This window comes from Cyprinodon tularosa, unplaced genomic scaffold, assembly GCF_016077235.1.
Source record: "Cyprinodon tularosa strain WSP-4 unplaced genomic scaffold, ASM1607723v1 ctg863, whole genome shotgun sequence".
In the NCBI taxonomy this organism is placed as follows: domain Eukaryota; kingdom Metazoa; phylum Chordata; class Actinopteri; order Cyprinodontiformes; family Cyprinodontidae; genus Cyprinodon; species Cyprinodon tularosa.
Window position 1 is genome coordinate 19,898 of NW_024039633.1, and position 22,747 is coordinate 42,644.

The following is a 22,747-nucleotide window of genomic DNA, read 5'->3' on the forward strand; positions in this document are numbered from 1 at the left end:
AAACATCCACAAATATGAAATTTCTGGTCACTTGAACTGTATGAAATATTTTGGCAGCGTTTCAAACAAAATCAATTTTAAATGAAAGTCTTCATCTTTAAAGACCTCCCATCAAGAAAAGGCCAAACCAAACATGGAATTTTTTTTTTTTTTTTTTTTTTACAATTTCTTCCTTTATTATAGAATCTATACGTTTCAAAAGAAACTCTAACACTTCATTATATTTTCTAACTTGAAAGTCTGACTTTGCACTCTTGTACATTCTGCAGTAGTCAATACAGAACTTAATTACTGGGGATATCTCAGTAGCACCATGTTAGGCAATCATACAGCAGAGACTGGCTGTTCTATGAACAATTAATGAGCCTTCTGATTCTTTAAGTCTGGCTGATATTTGTTTTTTCTTCCCTTTAGTTCAGGCAGATAAAAATAAAAAGAAATGTGAAAAACCTTATTTTCTCCACCATAATGTGGTTCAAGTTTACATGTAAGTTTTGGAGTTATTGGAGCATATTTCAATGTTAAAAAGCCAGAGACAGCAGCAAACTAATACACAAAAATATTCAAATTTTTGTCCCTGTTTTATTAAAGAAACATGCATGACAAACTTTTATCACACACAATTACAGCACCAAATTGCTTTGAGAGTAAAATTATTTCAAAGGTCCCTTTTTATAGGTGACATTTAGAAAAGCATGCAATGTACCATGTTTTGTTATCCAATTCTATCTCCCTCAATTGACTGATTTTGAGAACGTGATAAACATCTAATATGGCAATCATGTAGGCCTACTCTAAAAAAAGAGAGAAGGCAATTTGTTTTGTTCCTTATTTTCCTGCAAACTCAGGATGCCATTATGTTTTTTTTCCTCTAAAGTTGCAAAGAACTAAGGAACCGTGATTAATAATAACATAAATGCGTTGTGTCTGCTATGAAAATGAACCATTGAAAATAAAATAACAAGGATATCAAATCTATGTTTCATGTGCTTGGGTCAAGTGTAGAGCAAGTTTACATTTACCATTTCAAACATTAATTTTTTTTTAACTAGGACATCAATTTAGGTTCAGACTGCCAAAATAATAATACTTTACGGATCATAAATAATTAATAACAAAAACATCCGTCTGGTATAAGAAGCATGTCAAACTCTCTGATGACCTATATATGAAAACATAGACCTGATTTGATCCAGAAACAAGCAGAATAATGTCTCCGACGACCCTAACACAAACAGAAGCAAAGAAAGATTGATATTTTTGTTTACACACAACTTTTATGAGTATTAAACACCTGATAAAAGATTTTTAAAAGATTATTGTGTTCGAACAGCTTCTAGATATAAAGGATACATATCATTATGTTACAACTCTGAACTTTCTTTTTGTATTACTTAGCTTTTTTGTGATGACACCCACAGAAAAGTGTTTATGTGAGAAAGAATTAAAGACAATATGGCACTAGAAGAAAATCTATGACAGACTAGAGAGGAGATGAGACTATGGCAGGTGATCACCTTCCAGTAGGATAACAAAGCTAAACAATCAGTCAATTATACAAATCAATAGTTAACATAGACGTATATTCATGTGTTAGAATGACCCAAAGTCCAGACCTAAATCTAATTTATGTATTTATGATTTAAAGACTTTCTCCATCTAACCTGGCTGAGCTCAATCTGTTTGGCAAAGAAAAAAGACCCTCTAGGTACCTCTAATCCAGCAGTGTTGGTGGTATCGGTGCCTAAATATCTGCTGCTGTATTTACCTGAAAAAAGATCTCTCCGAAAAGTATGAATTCAGGGGGCCTGAACACATATGCCCACTCTTTTTCATGTTGTTTTTGAAAGGTGACATTTGTATTTCTTCACTATAATTCGAAATCGTTTACTGATTTGTCAGCATCTATCACACAAAATATCCCCCAAAAAATGAGGTTTGAGGTTTCAATTTCACTTATTATAAAGCTTCAAGAGGAATAAATACTTGTGTAAGGCACAGTAAGTCATAAAAACAAGTCCCAAGCTAGTTTATTATCTAGAATAGAACAGAAAATATGAATTTACGACAGGGGAGAATGACAGGCAAGAAGGAGCATTTACAGATAGACACTACATTTTAAAATATAAAAACAATATATAAAGAAATAAGAATGACAGCTAGTGGTAATGGTAAATTTATTACAGAGGGAAAAAAACACTTTTCTAAATGAACTACTAATTATAAACTGCTCAGTCACATAAGAAGAAATCCCTTTGCTGCAAAGTCTTTGTAGCCACCTTCACGGCGTGGTTCTGTTACGGTTTCAGTTTCTTCTGTTGGGAACTTATTTACCTGGTGAGTAGAACAGCCACATCATGGTGCAGCGGGTGCTCGTCTCCTTTCATGTTGAGTTTTTTCTGCCATTTACAGAAGCTGCTCAGGCTGTTGTCAGCATGGTGTGTAATCTTTAGGTCATCCTGGTAGACGTGTTTCCCAAATAAATACACAAGAAACAGAACAAAGGGTAAATGTATGAATTAGGAGGTGATACAAAAGCAGCAAAAATACAGTGAAAGGGTTCCAAAAACCATTTGGATTCAGCAAGATTATAACTTCAGTTCTATTGTTAATTTGAGATGCATTTTAATTATGCATCATGGCAAAGGTCAGTGGAGAAACTGTTTTCACTTATTTTAAACTGTTAAATGTTGCAAACAGTGTAAAAAGAATAAATGACTGAACCTAAATAGACCCAGTGTGAATCATTAGGAACAAGGTTTTATTGCACATGCTTACCCTACGGAAAAGTCCAAAATGATGCTCACGGTAAATTAAGCCAAACTAAGCAGCAGAACATTTTATCTGCAATGAAAAATGTTTATCCAAGTCCTTTTAATTTAGACTTTAATCTCAAATGTGTGAGGCGCAGAAAGTCTCTAATTACCATATCTTAGAAAAGTGCTGTCCAGATGCTAGTTGTGCATAAATATTTCATTAAATCACTTTATTTTCAGAGCATTGGGCACAATGCAAATAAGGAGCATAAACAGGTTTATTTCTCCCCTCAAATAAATATCTGTGATGTGCTGGGTTCTTTTCAAACTTCCACAAAAACACAGGAAAGAAAAGGCGAAGGAAAAATTAGACTAGATGTGATAAACACGACTCCCAGATGAGGACATTTATTCTCAGCTGCAAAAATAAAAAATAAAAATTGATGTGCTGGAGGCAAAACAATTCTGCATCCAGAAATACTAGATTCAAGAAATTTTTTATTTTATACTTTAGTTAATAAGGCTGATTGAGTCAAAATGGAAAGGTTTATATGCAGGTGCACCTCATTTGATTAAGATGAATCAAAATAAGGCAAAAGGTAGCTTAAGGGTGACATTAACAAATATTTTAATTCTTTGAGAAGCAGAATTCTGTGCTTTTATTTATCATAATGAAAAATCGTCACAATTAACAGAATTGAACACTTTAAGTATTTCACTGTGTTTGCATTTAATCTACATAACAGGTGAGTTTCAGGTCTAAATAAAAAAACCCAAATCAAATTTAAATACATTAATTTTTAATTAGGGGTTAATAATTCCACTAAATACACACATCCAATGATACAATCTCTGCAAAAAATAAAATAAAATGATAACACAAACAAACCAAAGAAGAAACCAAAAAAAAAAAAAACATTATGATGATTCTCCACAATTTTGGTGAACATATTTAGCTTTTCAACCAAACTTTTGATTGTGATTTTATTTAGAATTTCCTAGGCACTAAAGATTTGCATGTGGATGTTTCACTCCAGGGTTTCATTGTTTACATAATCTTTAAACTTGCTTGTTGGTCGAAAAAACACTGACTTCTACTTGCATGCATCAATGTGTGCACCATAGACATAAAATAGAAATCGCATTGGGTGCTGGGGCGCATAACATATTGCCACCATCTTGGGGTGGACCTCCAACTTGGCTAAAAACCAAAACAGCAGAAGATGCCTCAGCACCGTGCTGGATGCTTTTGTTCAGATTGACTATTCATATCAGGTATTGAGAACTAGATAACATTAAATGCAGCAAAAAGAAGAACATTTTTTTTTTTTTTAATCACCAAAACATTCCTATTTTAAAAGTTTTAGCTCATATATGAGGAACTTTGTATGTGTGTAAATATGGGTTTGTGCGAATGTGTCCTGACAGACACTAGATGATAAAAAATGTGTATGTATGTATAGCTTCAATGTTGATTAATTATTTTATAATATATTCTTACAGTATGTACAATATAGCTGTAGGATTTAATGTATGCATATATAGATATAAATATGTATAAATAGATGATAACAAATTAATTAAATAAAATGAATATTTTTTTTGCCAAAAACATATATAGCACATCAGAGTAATATACTTGCCATTTGCCTTTATTAAGAATATTGTTGCTCTGAATCATAAATGTAGCACTGAGAGTTGGATTTAAAAGGTTTGCACAAAAAGTGTGAAGAGTTTAGTTTTCAGACAGTTTCTCTAGATTAAATGTGTTGATACTTTATTGACCCTGCCTATACTGAGTGGAGAGGGCAACTCTCTTTATGTATGTCTATGGTTCACCTGCTGCAACACTTGTTTCCCTTCTGTGGTGGAAAAGCTACTAAAGCCTACTACTGCCAGTGGAGGGGCTGGAATGAGAGAATAAATGTCTTATTCCTGTTAAACGCAATGTGAACATAAATAAAGTGCCTCTGTGATTTTGAAAATTGTGTTGTAAAACTGCGATCATACTAAAATTGCATATAATTACCCAGCCGCACTGGGAACACTTACAGTTTTACACAGGGACTAGTGAGTTTGAAAGCCTTTCAGTGAATAAATGAACACAACAGTGTTTTTCCCAATGGAGTATTTATATGCTTATATGTAGAGCTGATATAGATATTGTGGGGTAGTCATACTGTAAAATGGAGGCTTTCAATGACCTAACATAAAAAATTTGATTTTAAAAGTGTTGTGGAAAAAATCAGTCTTGGTTTCTATTTTAGGTTTTTAAACAAGTAAAGAATGAGGGTAAAAATAAAGTAAATTTAACTTGACGATTCTAGAACATGACTTTCAGTAATTGCTTTTAATAAACTGACATTCTAATCAGTGTGGTGCAAAAAAAATTAACCTTTGTGCATTATATATCAACATTGCCTTATGAAGGTGCAACTCTGGCTTTCCTCATAATTGTTTTATCAGTTAATTTATGTATTATAATAACTGTGTGATGCTGCATTTCCTCTGTGCAGTGTGTCCCCTTCATCAAAAAATAAACAGAGAGGAAAAAGAGACTTTGACCTACCTCATCCTGCTCCAGAAGGATAAGCCGCACAATCACAATGTTGATTGCATTCCCGATACTGGCATCTCTAAAGATACCCGCCACCTAAATAAAAAAGCAAACAAAATTTATTTCAAGCATGACTCTTGCAAAAATATCCAGTCACCAAACCCTGTTTTATCCTGCAGAAGGTTGTATGCCTTTTCTATGAAAGTAAACCCTAAAGACGCACTGCCTTCCGCATGTAGAACAGAGCAGTGAAGGAGAATCACAAATTTAAAAGACAGACAGGACTTCCCACTGGAATGCTCTGATTAGGGGGCACTGCATTATTGAGATAGTTCACTCAATATCAATTATTAGCTCTTCCGTGGCACACATGCTTTTGCTATGAGAGGACTTTTATGACAGATCAGACACTATCAATAATATTTAAACTTTAAACTTCCAAGAAATATATTTCTTTGAGAAATTATATGTGATAACAGCAGAGATTTTACATAATTTAGGTTATTTATTTCTCAACACATTAATTAATGTTATGCATAATATTTTAGTCAGTTCATAATAGATGCTAAAGAAAGCCATGAAATCTGTGATCCTAAACAGAAGGATTCCTGACTTCAGAATGAGGTGATATGCACAGAAGTTTGTCATTTTCCACTTTAAAGCATTAGCTACAAAGTGCTGTCAAACAGAAAGTGCATCTCTCAGCCTTCAGCTTTGATTGTGGCATGTCTTGATTTGAGGATAGCATGCGATATTTCAGAAAGCAGTTTCAGAGGCTGCGGGAGGTAAATTGAGGCCATCCAGAGAAGAAAGGAGATGCATTTGGAATGCTGAGAAACTAGAGCATCAACAACGAAAAAAAACTCATATGGCTGTAGTAAAACTGCTGATCGCTCTACACAAAACCACTCATTTCTGGAGAGGATGTTTGTCTTTGATATCTCAGGTGTTTTTTAAATGCAGATAAAGGAAACATCTTATTTAGTTTTCAGTGAATTCTAGTTTCGTACAGTAGTTTAAAGCAAGAAGCGTTTCAATGTTTCATAAACAACATCCAAAACTGCATCATTAAGAAATATAATATAATAAGTAAAGCAGTGATCTCTAACATTGGACCCCGGCCTGTTAGCAGTCCATGTATCATTTTGTACCATTCAAATATTGTCTGAAATTAAACAGCCAGTATAATACAGCATAGTAGCTGGGATAGACAGATTTTCTTTCTTTAATACAGAGTAATTGTGCCATGTACAGTATATAAATACCCATATTATGGCTTTCAGATTTCGTAAATTTATACAATACACCAATTTAACTCAAGAAATGCTTTTTACAAACCCTTAATGTGTTTCCATAGGGTGTGTCATACAGGTTTTATGGTTGCCTGAACGATGGAGCAAAGTGAATGGTAGCAAATACACAATGGTAAAGAACTGTGAGCCTATTTTTTCCTCCTTATGCCAAACCACCCCAGTGCATTTATTTCACCCCATTTTCATTAACACTGAAAGTCCAAACTTTATTATATCCATGGTTTAAAATTTTATTCAAAGGGTTATTTTAATAATCAATTTGACTTTAAGCCCTGTAAATAAAAGGAACATTCAGAATCCCTAACATGGCTTGAATGTTTTATTTGCAAAAGCCAATTATTCCTTTTCTAAAACTGAAAAATACCACACGAAGGGGAGTTAAAGATGAGAAATAAATGAAAAAAAGCTATAAATTTTGCATTTGTTAGAGATACGATGTCTGATTCTCAGACAACCTACGTCCTACAGTCCATCCTGTCTTATCAGATCCGTTTTCTGAGGGAAGGTTTCTGTTGTCCTACAGTTGGACCTAGCAGCTGTTGTACAAACAAGGTGGATTTAATGAATAGTTTAAAGATTAGTGAGCATTTCTGTCAATTGTGACATACTTGCAAAGCATAACAAAAGTTGCTAATTTTAAAAGAAAAAATGCTGAACACGTTCCTTTTTAAGTTTACATTCCTTTTGTTTTTGTTACTTAGAGTGAATATCATTTCCCACAATGGAAAAGAGCTTCTCAGGGTAGAAGTCAAACTCCACAGCCAGCAGTTTAGTTGCTGACTTTTTTTTTTTGGTCTACAAAACCACTTTGATGTCCCATTTTAATATCAAAACCCTTGCTATATATTATTTCCTTTCTATTTATGTACATTTTTTATCTTCAAAACCCTAGAGAATATCCACAAGGGCCTTATTTTCGTAAAACATCTTGCTACCAACAACATTTGTTACTTTTTCCATTAGCTTATAACAATATAAATACTGTATGTTTTCCCTGTTATGCGGTATATTTCACCCAAATTGCTCAATTTAAAAGACCCCTGGTTCTAACAGCTGCAATTTCAGCTAAGGGATGCCAGCAATCCCTTTTAGCATAGCAGCAGTGTGCAACACTGGAGGTGGAAATAGATCACAGTCTATATGTTCTATATGTTAAACACAACAAAAGTAAATGCACATTTCAGTGAATGGAACAATCCTATAAAAACTGAGTGTTTAAAAAAAACACTGATGATACACATTCTAGAGAAGGCAACAGATTAAAGCCCATGAGCAACAGCAGGATATTTATTTGGGGCAACCACTATTATATTGCTGAATGTGCACTTTGGACAACTTGAAATTAATGAACAAGTTAATCAAAACGCTGCTCCAAGTGTTATTGTTATTTGCAGTTATTTTACTGGGAGTCAAACAAACATGTCAAATAAATGCTATCAGTAACAATGGATATGCTTTTAGTCCGTGCTTAATTTGTGTTCCCCTGTCATTGTGTCCATTGTGTGTGTAGTGATTGATAACAGAGCTGAAGCTATTTTAAACTCACTGAAATTATTCTTGTCCTAAAGCCATAAGCTAGTGGGCATGTTTCAGTTGCACAGAAAAGCAAATTGCACCTTAGGCCTGGAGGGTGTATAGTTTCCTTAGAACTGTGATTGCATTGTTTGCTAGCTGCTACTTTCATTTAAAAACATAAATCCAAAACATCCCTCATGGACAAAAATAATGAACCACTAGGTCAAAGCGTCATAGAAGTTTGAAATACTCATTTGGTCCATGGTGTGAACATAACGCAGCATCTCCAGAATATGTATGTACTTTGCTCCTAGAAACTCAAAGACAATGGCACAGATGGTGTTTGAAGATGATGACATTATTGTTTAGATACAAGTAAGAACCGACTTCCCTTGAGGCTTCGCTATATTGTTTTCACAAAACAGAACTGTTTAGAGTTTTAATGTTCAAAGCCTTCAAGACCTCAAACAAGAACTAGGAGGGGAAGTAGAGAATAATGCCTGCTTCCTCTGTGTAAAAATGTTAGTAGGTTAAACTGTCTCTGTTCCTTTCCTGAGATTCTGCCTACTGGTGTGACAGGGATGCTGTTATCAAAATATACCAATTACATCTACGGTAATCATTTTTCTGTTTAAAAACTTAAAATAAATTAATACTTGTATGATGTCATATACATTTTTAGTATTGATTTAAAAGCAAAGCTAACACTTTACAATAACCATGAAAACCATAATTTAGAAATAGCAAGGAGATCATTTATTAATGATTAAAAGATTATTTATGAATATTTTGTTCATATAAAAACTGCATCTAAACCACTTATAAAAGGTAAATAGATGTATTAATTTATTATAGTATTAAGCCCATTGTTGTTTGGGTAAGGAAAAGTATAACATGACAACATAAGTTGAATTAAAATTAGGGGTTAGGCTCACGTCCTAAATCTACTGATATTACGGATTGGGATAAACTAACATGGCAGTGCAATATGATGTATTTACCTTTTATAACATGTTTTGATACAGTTTATAAATGTTATTTAGAATTAAAAAAAATTGTTAATCATTAATAAATTGTGTTTTTACCCTTTTAAAATGATGGCTATTGTAAAGTGTTACCAAAGCAACTATATTTTGATTCCTGTAGTAAAAATCTAATTTCATAACAGAACTATTTATATTACAATACTATTTCATATTATTAACTTTTATTTGGACAGGTAATTTTTAAGACAGGTGGTATCAATCTACTTTTACCTGCATACACTTAAAAAAAATATTGCAACAACTTTTGGCATTTACTTAATCATATTTAGTTACTTTAACACAATTGTTTTATGTCCCACCCTGCTAACATGAAACACCTGAACCACCTGGGACGCCCCTCGTTTAGCACCCACCAATCAGCTCAGGGGAGACGCACCTTCTCCGAAACCTTCTTGCAAGATCCCCTTCATTTAGCTCCTGGCGCAGCTTCTCTCTCCAGTGAATTTTCCCCCATCTCCTCCCTCATTCTCAGTCCCACTCATCCTCTGGTTTATTTCATCACCAGTGTCCGGGCTCCAAAGGAAGACTACTATGATCCTTTTCTAGGTTACTTATCTAAGCGTAGGTTGATTCACAGCATCAAAGTCTTTTGCCGGGGCCTGTGCACCAAATAACTTATTTCGTTAATGTCTCCATCTGCTTCTGTCTCCCTGAACCCCATTCGGCCTCGGCAGATGGCCGTTCACTCTGAGCCTGGTTCTAATGGAGGTTTCTTCATGTTAAAAGGAAGTTTTCCTCTCCACTGTCGCTACATGCATGCTCAGTGCAAGGGACTGCAGAGAGTCAATGAGTCCTTGCAATCAGCTGGTTTTCCTTAGATAGAAATATTTTGAAGAATATAATTGTGTTACCTGCATAAATAAATTAAATATTTTCTAATTGCAACTTTTCTCTGTGTGAGTCTCTCCACGTTGAATTACCTATTATATACACATGGATTATCTAGAACTGCTAACACCAGAATCCAAGGGGACCAAGGACCCAGACATGCCACCACCTTGCTGACATCTCAAAAAGGTCAGGGAGCTTATAGGTTCCATTGCTCCAACTGAGAAGACAATCCCACAAATATCCTGCTGAGACCACTGACTGTGAGGATGGGCTTAAGGTCACAGCATATACTCTCGGTGTAGGTCCTGGATATCACCAACAATGCAATATAGGGGTAACATTGTTCAATATTAGACTAGCAGGTTCATTTTCAATGTACCTCTGTGAAGAAGATGGAAAATAAAAATACAAAAGGCTGCACCTACACACCAGTGGTTCATTAAACTGAATAAGACTTTTGAAATCTCTGTCTCTTCATTTGAACTGCTGCACCGTGTCAGCCTCGACAGGAGACCATTTGATAGCAGTGTTTTTATGTAGTTGTTGCTTTCAGAAGCTCTGTAGGAGTTTGTCTGAGGAACCACAAGCTGTGAAATGGGTAGTCAGCAGCCATAATGGGAATGTACAATGAATTTTGATCTCTGCTACTGTGTGTTCCCACATAACATATTCTGTGAAAAAACTTGTTGGGTACATCATCTGGATAAGATTATTGTTGTTTATTCTACCTGTCAACAAAAAATCCTTTCCAACACAAGATTCAACATACGACCATGTCAGAGTATCTCAAATTAGGGAGATAAGGATAATCAATTAAAATGGTAATTGGCCTGTACTTACATATAACCCTATCCCTGATTATGGCAAACTATATTGTAGCCATAGCTGCCCTGGGGCTGACTGACAGAAGTGAGGTTGCCGTACTCTGGTGCCACCAGTCTCTCCAATCAGTAGGAAATGCAGGTGAGGTCTGTTGCCCGAAGACACAACAACACTAAAAGCCAGAGCCCAGGCTTGAACCAACAACCCTTCAGTTAAAGGGCAAAGTCCTTCATCCAACGCCACTGTCGGCCCAGGAAAGTAGAAAGTTTGCTTTAAAACTTAAATAACATAAGAGTTCTTTTTTCTAAATGCCTGGCATATAGCTACTGTTTTTTTTTTGTTTTTTTTTTTTAACAGAATGTAGTTGTGAAATCTTCTTGGAACCTAAATTTAGATTTTACTTAAGTATCATTTTGGGTTAAAGGAGCATACCATAAGTTCCAGAAATTTTGCTAGCGTTTCCTCCCCTCTCACAAGTGTTGTACACACACTAAAGAGAAAAATCAAAGCAGTTTGCTGCTGCAAATGAGCAGGTCTTTCTTTAAGAGGTGAAATGTCCAATGATGTAAGATTAGGAGTTATTTTGAATGGAGCCTTTTTCCTTTTTAGCATATAGACCATCACTCCAAGGGCAGATCTGATCTCCATCCATGTTAAAAGCTTCCCCTTCACTCTTATTCTGTCGTTGATCAGATTCCAATTTGATCTTTCATCGCAGAACCGAGAAGTTTCATTTTCTCACTCGTGTGTGGAATCTGCGATGGAGTTTGAGGGGCACTTGCAGCTGGATTTTTGTTATCCATCTCCACAGACCATCACCCCTGTTCTCTAACTGCAGCTGAGACTCAATAAACTAGCCAGCTGAATGACAGCAAACAGGCATAATCAAACCCACGTCTAGAGAATTCAGCCTATATAAGTCTCTCATGAGACTCGTGGAGCCTATAGAGGCAACTGCTGTTAATAGAGGAGAGCTCATCTTACATGTTGGGCAATTGAGAGGGCAGATTTAGAAAAAAATCAAAACCAAAAAAGCTAGTGCAATATAACTTTGAAGTAAAGAATGGGAATGCATAACTTTAGGAAAACATTATTTAAAAACAATGGACTGAAAACCGACAAAATCGACAATCCCCCAAATGTCCACGAGACTGATGGACATTTGGGCTAATGTTTGGGCATCTAGCCCAATATGTAATCACTATGCAAAGCAACAATACCTTAGGATAGTGAAAAACATTATTAAGATCTGAGTTAACAAAAAAATTAAAAAGAAAGTAGCATTTCCTCCTCAATATTTTTAAAATGCTGCCAAACCTCATAATTTTACAGAGCCCAAAAGTGGATGACCACATTAAAACCATTCCTTAGATGACACTATAGACTTTATCATAAAAAGCGCTTGGGAATAAGATGCCTTTTTACCATCATGTATTTTTTAAAACACCAGAGGCGGCAAGGGGGTCTAATTGAACATGCTGCTGCCTGATATGTTGTTGCATCAGTTGAGTTGAGAAAATGTATATTTGTTGAAATATTTACAGATGATTTTTAGGCATAAATGGACATAGACAGACTTTTTGCAGCCTGGATTTGGCACATTATACCAGTCACATGGAAATGCACCAGAACACAGCAAACTTCTGGACAAATGAATGTTCTTTAGTGTCAGCAACACTTGAAAAAACAACAAAACTGCTGAGGGGGTTTCACACAAATTGATCTGTTTTCAGGAACTCGCCCATAATCTGCATAAAATATAAACTCTCAATGCATCCTTTGGTGTTACTATGTTGGCCTTATGTCTTGGAGCACACATGTGCTTGGTTTGTGATTTATGAAGAGCCGGAGGCAGCTGAAAGTGCGGCTGATCTTTGTGTGTTTACAATAGAAATGCACTGTGAATGAAGCCATCTGTCATGATCCAGGAATGCTGGTGGGTTTCTGTGCCCTTTCCTCTCTCCCATGCTGCTCATGTCTGCTGAGGGTGTAGCTGTCATGGCAATGCAGCTTCTTATACATGCAGAATCGGTTCATCATTTACTATTTAAATAATTATGCCCTTGAAATAATGTACCTGCCAGGACCTGCATCTAGAATCAATCTGAGCTTCCTTTAACTTGATTTATTATGTATTATAAAATATATAATTATTCAATATTAATTTGTGTAAATTATAAAATGTGTTGCAATATTTAAAATAATTTGTCACAGATAAAAATATTAAAACATACTGTCAAATATATGTCAATGTTTTATCAAATGAAAATAAAAAGAATTAAGAGAAACTTTATATTTCTCTGCTTTAAAGAGGAGGTGTACACTAAGGAGGTAGAGGCAACCCTTTGAAATTAGATTCAGGATAAATCCCCTTACTTTACTCTGTTAAATCAAACAAAATGAGTGGGTGCATCAAAAGGCTATGATCAGTGATACACTGTCACATCTAAAACTATTGCCATGTACACTATCAGTGAGCAATAGCATCTGGCAACCAGAACCACCTAAACTCTCAGACATCTGTAAAATAAATAAAAGTGTAGTCTTCTGCATTTCAAGGAGACCAAGCTCTGCGTGTCGTGTGAGCGTTTGTAACTTTAATGGCTAAAACAACTGTGAATGTCAACACCCCCACTCATCTCCATCACCCGTAGCAACCTCTTTTAACTTTTAAAGGTCTTAAACTTATATTTGTCAGATTAAATGGAAACATTTATCAAACCCTGTGCTTTAACCAAGTGGTGTCAGGCCAAGATAAAGGGAGAGACCAGGACAATTTAATTATGTCTAAAATATTTAAGGTTTCATACATCCTAACCTTGCAAATTATTAATTTTATAATAACTTGCCTCATTATTTGTTTACTTATAAAATTTAAAAGCAATACCATTTAAACTTGATGAAAGAAAAAGAAGCATTCCCTGAAGTCATAACTAGAAATGACATGTTTCTCCGTAGTTATCCCTCTGTAGCTGTGCTAATCTGTAATGACTTTACAGTATGGTGGTTTGATATGAGTTTACTATTGCTCCTTCATGTTTGCCTTAATTCCTGGGATTGTGAGCCATTCTTGCAGCTCCTCGTTACTCATCCTTTCCAACGGCGAGTAGTTTTCCTCTTTTCTAATTCCACTGTGACAACTTTACATGGATCATCTTGCCAGCCACAACTAAACTGTTCAAATTTAAATAATAATGTCTTTGGCATCTTTTTAATTGTTGCCATCATGAGACCCTGGGATTCACTCCTCCTTCCCATCTTCACCTAACCCTAATCTGTCTGTATCGGACAAAATCCACAACCAGAATCCGTTCATTCTGCACCAACTTCCCGATACAGTGTCATTTTAAAGTGTATTTATATTTTCTTATAATACAAGAAAAAAAAGGTACCATATGTAGTATTCATTAGATATAATTAAATTAAGTCCCATTTGAAATTAGGACATTGTAAAAACATTTATTGCAATTATAGTTGCAAAACATTTTTTTAATTTCAATATGTACATATTTTTTTCTACAAATAAAGACAAAGTCTAAAATAATAACAATCAAAAGTTCATAAGTTGAAAACTTTATGAAATATTTTGCACTTTAAAGGGAAATACTTGGACAGCACAGATCAGACTAAAGCTGCTGCCTTAAACCTGACCAGTAACACAAAAAGCATATAACAAAAGAAAAAAAACTAATAATATCATCAACAAGAACCTGTTATGTAAAATGCAAAAAGAGCATTTAAAAAGTAAAACTATACATTCAGCTGAATTTGATCCCTGGCTTGTATTTCCATCTCTAATTTGACAGATGCACTAATATTCTTTGACTACAACCTTTCGCAGTCAAAGCATTATGAGGCATAAAGCTGACTAAATACCTGTGTCATTTATCAGGGGATGATATCACAGCAGATTGCATTATGGGAAGATGGTACAGCCAGAGAAAGCAACATGAAGTTTCAGGCTACTTTCTCTTGACCGAGTTTGGCCATAGTACTAGAAAGGATTTTTTAACATGGTACAATTTATTTGCAGTGATATGTTGTTAAGCATCAATATTTCTATATGACAGCTGTATTAGCCAATGATAGTGGCTCCTTTCATTAAAATACAATATAAACTAGGGTTGTCACGATACTAAACTTTTCAACTCGATACCGATACTAAGGAAAATATTCGATACTCGATACCATTTTCGATACCAGGAAGGATAAAAACAAAGACTCCAAAATTCAACAGAAATATTTTCATTAATAAATAAAATACAATAAATAAACACAATAAAGGTTGTATGCTGTGCACAATATTAAGCAAGCTTGATAAAAAACTTATAAAATTAAAATTAAGTGTTCCTTCCTTGGCTATGCTTTGCACACATAACAATGACACTAGCCAAACCGGTTAAGAAACAAAAATAATTCTCAGCAGCTGCACCTTTTACAAAAAAAATTCTGAAACTGAAAAGAGCACAGAATTATTCAATCACACAGTGTTCTGAAAGTGCATTGTCCTCTATTCTGCACTTTAGATGAATGACTGCTTAGGTGCCACTGGTGACGGCACTGTATCGATACTTTTAAAAACGAGTATTGTATCCGGATACAACATTTCAGTATCGATACTTTTTTGAGTTTCGATACTTTTGACAACCCTAATATAAACCCAAAAAAGGCGAATATTTAAGCAGGGAGAAAGAGAGCTAATTTATACAGCGCCCAGCTCCATTTAGCTGCAAACTTCTCCACCCAACCAATTTACAGTGCCTGCTGCAGATTGGAACCTAGAGGAGCTCCAAGGAGCACTAAGAGATAGCACAACAAGAAACAATTGTATATAAGGAAGTCAGACCAAAACAACAAATCCTATGCAAGTCATAGCTATTAAAATGGGTTTCCTTTTTGTTTTTTGGCATCCAAAGATTTCATAGGGGTTATATTCTACAAGGGTTGAGTAAACCGAGAGCAGGGAAGCTATATTTGTTATTTCTCTTGATTCATTTAATGTTTAATTGCTATGGTTTAATCAAATAAATATAAGCAGTTATTGATATGCTAAAATACAGACATGTATATATGAACTGATCAATAATGTGAGTTTTTAAGTAATAATAGCCATCTTTGTTGAATTATTTTCAAAATCTGGATGCTGGGATTTCTGTATACTAACTGCAGTATTGCTGCAGCGGCAAAAATATAGAATAGAAATTTGTGGTGTGGAGGCCATTAGCCGTTGCCCTGCACTATTGTGCAGAGGCTGAGTAATTGCTATTATTGATTATAATGACTGTTACAGCAGAGCTGGAGAGAGTGTAAAATGGGGTTAGACACTCATTTTATGGTCAAATCTACCAGATCTTAATCTAAAACACATATGGACATTTTTCTTTTTACTTTTTGAATAAATCAGGTGTTATATTAATGAATGCCTCTATTTAAAAAACTTCTTATCAAATCGTTACATATTCTCCACATTTTGCTTATAGAATATAAAATACTTACGATGTTCATGACAGCAAGGGCGTAGCTTTCCACATCTTTACTCCCATGATAGTCCACCATTTTGGGGTCCACCACCACTAGAGTTTCCACCCATTTTTCCCTGCTTTCTGAGCGTCGATGAATTCTACGCTTTTGCCCTCGATTTCGACGTTCCCATCTTTCTCGCTGCCTCTCAGTGCCCTCAAAAGTCCTGGAGGAATCTGGAGATGTACAAATTTTAGAATGTGAACTCTAAACTTAGAATGAGAAAACAAACTGTGTGAGACTTTTGATTTTACAAACCATTTTATATTTTTGGCCAGAGAGGGTGTGAAACTATCCAACTAATGTAGCTAAGATAAAAAGGAATCCAGAGTATTTGGTTTAAATTTCATTAGTTAAAATATTATATATTGGTTCGCTGTAAATGTTCTTTTAGAAAAGGTTAACAAGTGTCTTACAAGTTTTTACTGGGTAATTTATCTCAAGTAATCAGGTAATCTAAGGTAATTGCTAATGTCCTTCCATTTGGCACTGTGTAAACACCCATCAGTATGATTATCCTGCTTTTACACTTCAATCAATCAGGTTGATTTGAAACAGCTAATAGGTTCTTTGCCCTTTAAAATTGACTAAAATCAATAGGAGGTACTCAGTTTTAAAGAAACAACGATTCTAAGTGGGCTTTGTGTTTGTTCATTTAATGAAAGACACTGTATACCTGTAGGACTTGCATAGGTCCACACACATACATAAATACAGATATAGATATATTGCAGACAGACAGACAGACAGACAGACAAAAAAGATAGATAGATAGATAGATAGATAGATAGATAGATAGATAGATAGATAGATAGATAGATAGATAGATAGATAGATAGATAGATAGATAGATAGATAGATAGATCTCTTCTATTGAAATAATGAACACATCTAAGATACTTTTAAATATCATACACTTTTACCAAACAACTTATTTAAGGTTGACCTAAAATAATTGAGTTATAAACTTATAAGTTTAATATTAATGGCCTGGAAAAGCTTTCTTTTATATAAGGAAGTAATATTTTTGACTAAGAACATAAAAGCACCCCCAGAACACCAGCAGCACATTGAAATGCACATTTGGATTAAAATTATTTAAACAGACTAACGGCTGTGAGTACTGCTTTAGGGATCAATGAGAACAGTGTGGGCTCCCTGAAAATGTGATACGGGAAAAAGAAAATCATAAGCTGAATAAGATTTTAAATAAATTTGGCAGAGACTATTACTAGCAACATAACAGCTAATGAATTACCTCTTTTGCTGAATAGATGAAAAGTATGATGATTTAAATGTGATAAAAGATAATAGATGAACAGGTTTCCTATGAGCAGTTTTTTTTCCCTAAACTATGGTGAAGATTAACTACAGTTTTAAATTGATACTGTTAAATCATTTTAACTACTTTATAAAACGCTTGTGAAAAGAGTCTGAATGAGGAAAAGTTTAAAATGTTTTTCACAAAAGGAATTATGCAAGATAGGAAAATTAATGATAAACTTTTTTTTTTCATTAGACAATTAATGAGGGGAAAAAAAGTCAAAAATAACCCTGACTTTACACCACAAGGAACGTTTGATTTGATACCTTACAAACTAGTCGATCCACATGAGTTTTATATAGTTTCTATAGGCAACCATGCACAGACGTGATTCATTTCAGGCATTCTGCTCTCCAGACAGATCGCTGCATACTCCCAGTATTCATTTCTCAACTGACACTGTTGCACTGACACTGCTGGTTTCTGAACCATGATCCTCTGAACCATGCAAAATACCTGCTGTATGTGACCTGTGTTCAAAAATACATTTACATTTGTCACAAGTGATTTTCTCCATTGTGAGATCAGTAAAGTTCTATTCTATTCATTTAGAGAGGAGATGACAAAGCCTTTGAAAAGAAAATTATGCCAACTCTAAAACACAAAAGTAGATCACTGATTGTTTAGGGATGTATGAGCTGAATTTTGTGAGAATTAATGGGGAGATAACTGCAGCATCTTGCCAGGAAATTATGGACAAAAAATGTCAGTCTTCAGCCCAGATGCTTGGCATATGATCTAATTTATCATTCAAATATGGCATTGGTAAAAAAAAAAGCCAGTTCAAACAAAAAGAAGCAGTTATACAAAAGGAACAAGCTCTGAGTCAGTTTAAACATAAAAAATATGAAAGAGCCCATAGCTACTGTATGACTAGGAGAGACAGGACTAACCAGTAAAAACAGGCTCAACTCTATCATCTGTTACAGAAGGTACTGATGGCAGAAGCCTAGTTGATGTTTCTACAGGATGGTGTCACAGCCAAACAGGAAGAGATCAGATGAAGCAAATATGACCAGAAATAGCAGGAAGATCATAGCATACGCAGCCTCCCTCCTCCTCGCATGTGGACCTGCTTCTGTGCATTCATGTCTAATATTGTCCATTTGAGGTCGTAACGCCACGGACAAAGCGAACCGCCAGTGATTGCCTCCCTTTCAGGAAATCCCGCATCTTGAGTTGTCACAGGTGGCCAAGGTAGCCAGCGTAAACATCTTCCCATTTCCAATGTTTGAGCTGGCAGAAACACAGGAAATTTGACCTGAACTTTTGTAGATGTCCTGTAACCCCTTTTTAACCGACACCCTATAGCCACTCAGAATTCAGTATTCATCCAGACCATGTTTTATCTAACGAGGACTCCACTTATCAACTTCCAACTCCTGAAGAGAAGCGGTCAGCCGGAAGTTGATTTGCTTGTTTACTATTGCCTTGACCTTTTATATTGTATGTTTTATGATGTTTTTAAACTGTGTTGCAAAGCACTTTGTGGCTTTGTTCTGTGGAAGGTTCTATATAAATAAAGCTAACTTACTTGCTTACTTCCTAGTGGGAGGAAGGGTACAGCCACAAGATGAGGAATTCCCTGAAAAGTAGCCAATTACAGGTGGGTTGCTTTTTCTGGTGGGTAACTCCTTCAAAGTGACAAAAGTTGAAATGAGCCCACAGAAACAGGTTCACACGTGAGGAGAAGGGAGGCTTCGTGCATGATGAAATCAAACCACACGTGCAGCGAAAGAACAAACACTCACGTGTGTGAGGTATTGGGGCCCTGTGGTTCTCTATTTCTGCATGTAAGATGTTAAACATGCGCGTGAGGAATAGTTTATGAGCGTCTGTATGAAGTAAAGCTGCTCATAGGAGTATTTATTGCATGTATGGAGTTTTGGCAGAATCCTGACACCATAAGGAAAAAAAGCAAAGAAGAAAAAAATAAAAATACATAACTTTCACCAATTAAAAAAAAAAAATAATAATAATTTATTTGATGCAAAATCTAAAGATTATATTTGATAAAAAACTTTAGCACAATCTCATATGCCACTGAAATCCACTGATATAAAGCAATGACATAATAATTGGCTCTTCAAACCGGAGCAATCACTAGCCCTGGAGGAGCTGAAGAGAGAAGAAAGTTAGCATAATTTCCAATCAGATTCAGAGAACGCAGTCAAGAAAAAAGTAATGAATAAGAATCTCTAAGGAAGTTTATCATAAATTTTTATGTGGCAACTAAGCAAAATGCAGATTGAGTAAATTTCCATTATGTCAAAATTTCATAAATATATTTAAAGGTGAATTGTGATTTACCTTGGTTTCCACAAGTGCCGTTGATACCTTGTTTCCCTGAGATGGCCTGGATGACTGGACTGTGAACAGGGGGAGGAGCGTGTCGTTTGTAGATGGCGTGGGCTTGAGGTGCTGAGGTTTCATCGACAGACTTCTCCAGAGACTGAATGAAAAACTCCTCATCGGACAACTTAAACAGCCCTGTCTAAAGGAACAATAAGCAGAAACAAACATTCATGAAATAAGATTTTACAACCATTCCAAAAAACATGAATATATATATATATATATATGAACATATTTATGGATATATATACACATTTTATATATGTGTAACATGTTATCCTTTTTGCTGAATATATATCTCTCTCTCTCTCTCTCTCTCTCTCTATATATATATATATATATATATATATATATATATATATATATATATCTATTGATATATATATCTATAGATATATATTGTAAAATGTATAGCTTGTTTTTTTCCTTAAAAAAGCATGGGTTAATTGTTGTATAGCATAAAAGATAGAAAACATGTACATATGTCCTCTTTAAAGATCTAATTTGCTCAAAAGGAAAATATTTCTGAGTCAACATAACTAAAATACAGATTTTTAAATAAGGCCTTTATCAACACTCATAATTAACACTGTAATAAGGGTAAGACTTTTCTAGTTTGATGGAGTGACTTGTCAAAACATTATTTCTGATCTGTTTTGAGACTTTGGTAAGGTAATGCACAACAGTGCTGTATAAACACAGATAACAATATCCTATGTATACTTACATTTTAAAATCTAAATCAAACTTAAAAACAGTGAGAGAGTTTTACATTTTTCATTAAGCAGAGGATAAGGGTCATATTTTCATATCGAGCCTGTGCTTTGTATAGAAAGCCAAGTCATACACAAAAAAACATCACATTTCAACAACTATTTTCAATTTTTGTTTGGTTGTTGCTAAAACTCCACAACTTTTTCTCCATTTAGGAGACCAAAATATAATTTGCACTAGCTGCATTCATATTCGAGGCAATAGACATTCCTGAATCAGAAAGCTTGATGAAGTTATGTCTTTGGATTTGCAACAAGAAGGTACACCTGTAAGGGTAAAAAAAACCTTTGTCTTAAACAATGTCTGACATAAAAACAGAGCATATTGTATTTATTAGTAAGACATTGCAACTTGATTTTTAAGTTTCATAAGAAAGCCTAAAACTGTCAGGAAAGGCATTTCTCATCCACTGGAGAAATGACACACTTTAAAGCTAAAACTTTAGCTATTACTCTGAATTACTTTGCTTCTAACTTTGAATATGATGCACTGAGACCATTTTGGTGAGGTTAAAAGGTAAAAGCTAGCATTTAGTGCATCAGACTTGAAGACAGCTAAGTGCAATTTAAGTTTAAGATCTTGACAGCCCTTATTAACGTTTTCCCAAGTCCTCAGGAGCCACACATTGCCAATGACTGCCATCGTTTAGGGACCTTCTGCCTTGAAAGCACATAGTTCTTTAAAGTGGGAAAATTAAACGTAGTCAGACAGTTCAATACTTCAGTTTAATATAAAACTCAGATGGGCATCAAATAAAAATGAGTCATAGTTCAGTTTATTCAAGAAAAAAAGCATGAAATCAAATCCTTTTCTCTTTTTTCAGTGTTTTGAGCTTAAAAGCCCTGAGAAATGAATTTCACTGCAACAGAAAAATATTCACAGGAAAACCCACAAAAAAAAATATTTCATTGGAAAAAAATCTATATACTGTAGGTTAAACGAAAACAAAAAAAATGGTTTTGCATGTTTCACAGAAATCAGCTGTAACAAATTAACCTTACCACTGTTACTAAGGCTTTTAAGAATAAAAGACGCCCTCTCCTTTGGGTACATTCTATACCAGTTTATGGAAAAGTGGACCAACCTACTAGATTCATTATATCAGTTTTTTTCTCTTCAATCTGAAGACTTGGACATGTTGAATGAAGATTTGATGTCAGATGTTTTAAAAGACCCACCCTCTCCACTTTTTACAAAATGCACATGCACAACCCTGTACCCGATCCTGAGAGGGAACGCCTATTAAACACATGCGAGAGCATACACAAGCCCATGTCTCCTCGTGCATGCTCTGTTTAAAAGTTGCTGTTCTCATAGCTCACAAAAGCTTAAGGTGTATGAATTTCTGCCCTAACCCCTAATAGCTTCCATCCCTATACAGAGCAGGGACTATATAATGGACTTTATAGTGAACTCAGTTAACTGACCGTTTGGACAGATGATCACTGCTTTTTACTCTCCGTTAGTCATTTAACTCCTCCTCCACCATGCAATAGAGAGTTCTCCACGGAAAGCATTCTGGGATATATCGATATAAAACGAGCCCGTAGGATGGCCTTACGTAAACATATCAGTGGAATTTTGATGATCCACCCGGAAAAAGAACATCCTCCACAATACCTTTAACCAGCAAGTCACAAAACAAACAATTTTAAAAGGAGAAATCTTTATTTTTACAAAGATGTCGCTTGAATGGCCAAAAAGTTCAGTCTTAGTTAGAATAGGAGTAAAAGTGGAGCTAAATGTCTTTTTTTTTTTGTCCCATTCATACCAATTTAACTGAAGAATTCATCCAAATGGCAAACATAGATAAACAGAAGCTTACAGTATGATTGAATAAACATAAATATCAGGTGACACTGCTTGTGTCTGACTCTGTAATCTCCAATGCAAGGAACAAGAAATTATTTCTACTCAATGCATTATTTTGTGTA

General features: G+C 34.9%; 1 protein-coding gene across 1 annotated transcript in view; it reads right to left on the reverse strand.

Annotated features, from left to right (window-relative positions):
- Positions 1-22,747, reverse strand: part of LOC119775291 (A disintegrin and metalloproteinase with thrombospondin motifs 7-like) — a 68,263-nt gene that overhangs the window by 12,732 nt on the left and 32,784 nt on the right. The window contains exons 3-6 of the mRNA XM_038273223.1: positions 19,995-20,178; positions 16,337-16,536; positions 5,326-5,409; positions 2,335-2,459 (exon numbers count right to left, since the gene is read on the reverse strand). Coding sequence (XP_038129151.1) covers positions 2,335-2,459; positions 5,326-5,409; positions 16,337-16,536; positions 19,995-20,178 — 593 coding nt within the window. The remainder of the gene's footprint in view (positions 1-2,334; positions 2,460-5,325; positions 5,410-16,336; positions 16,537-19,994; positions 20,179-22,747) is intronic.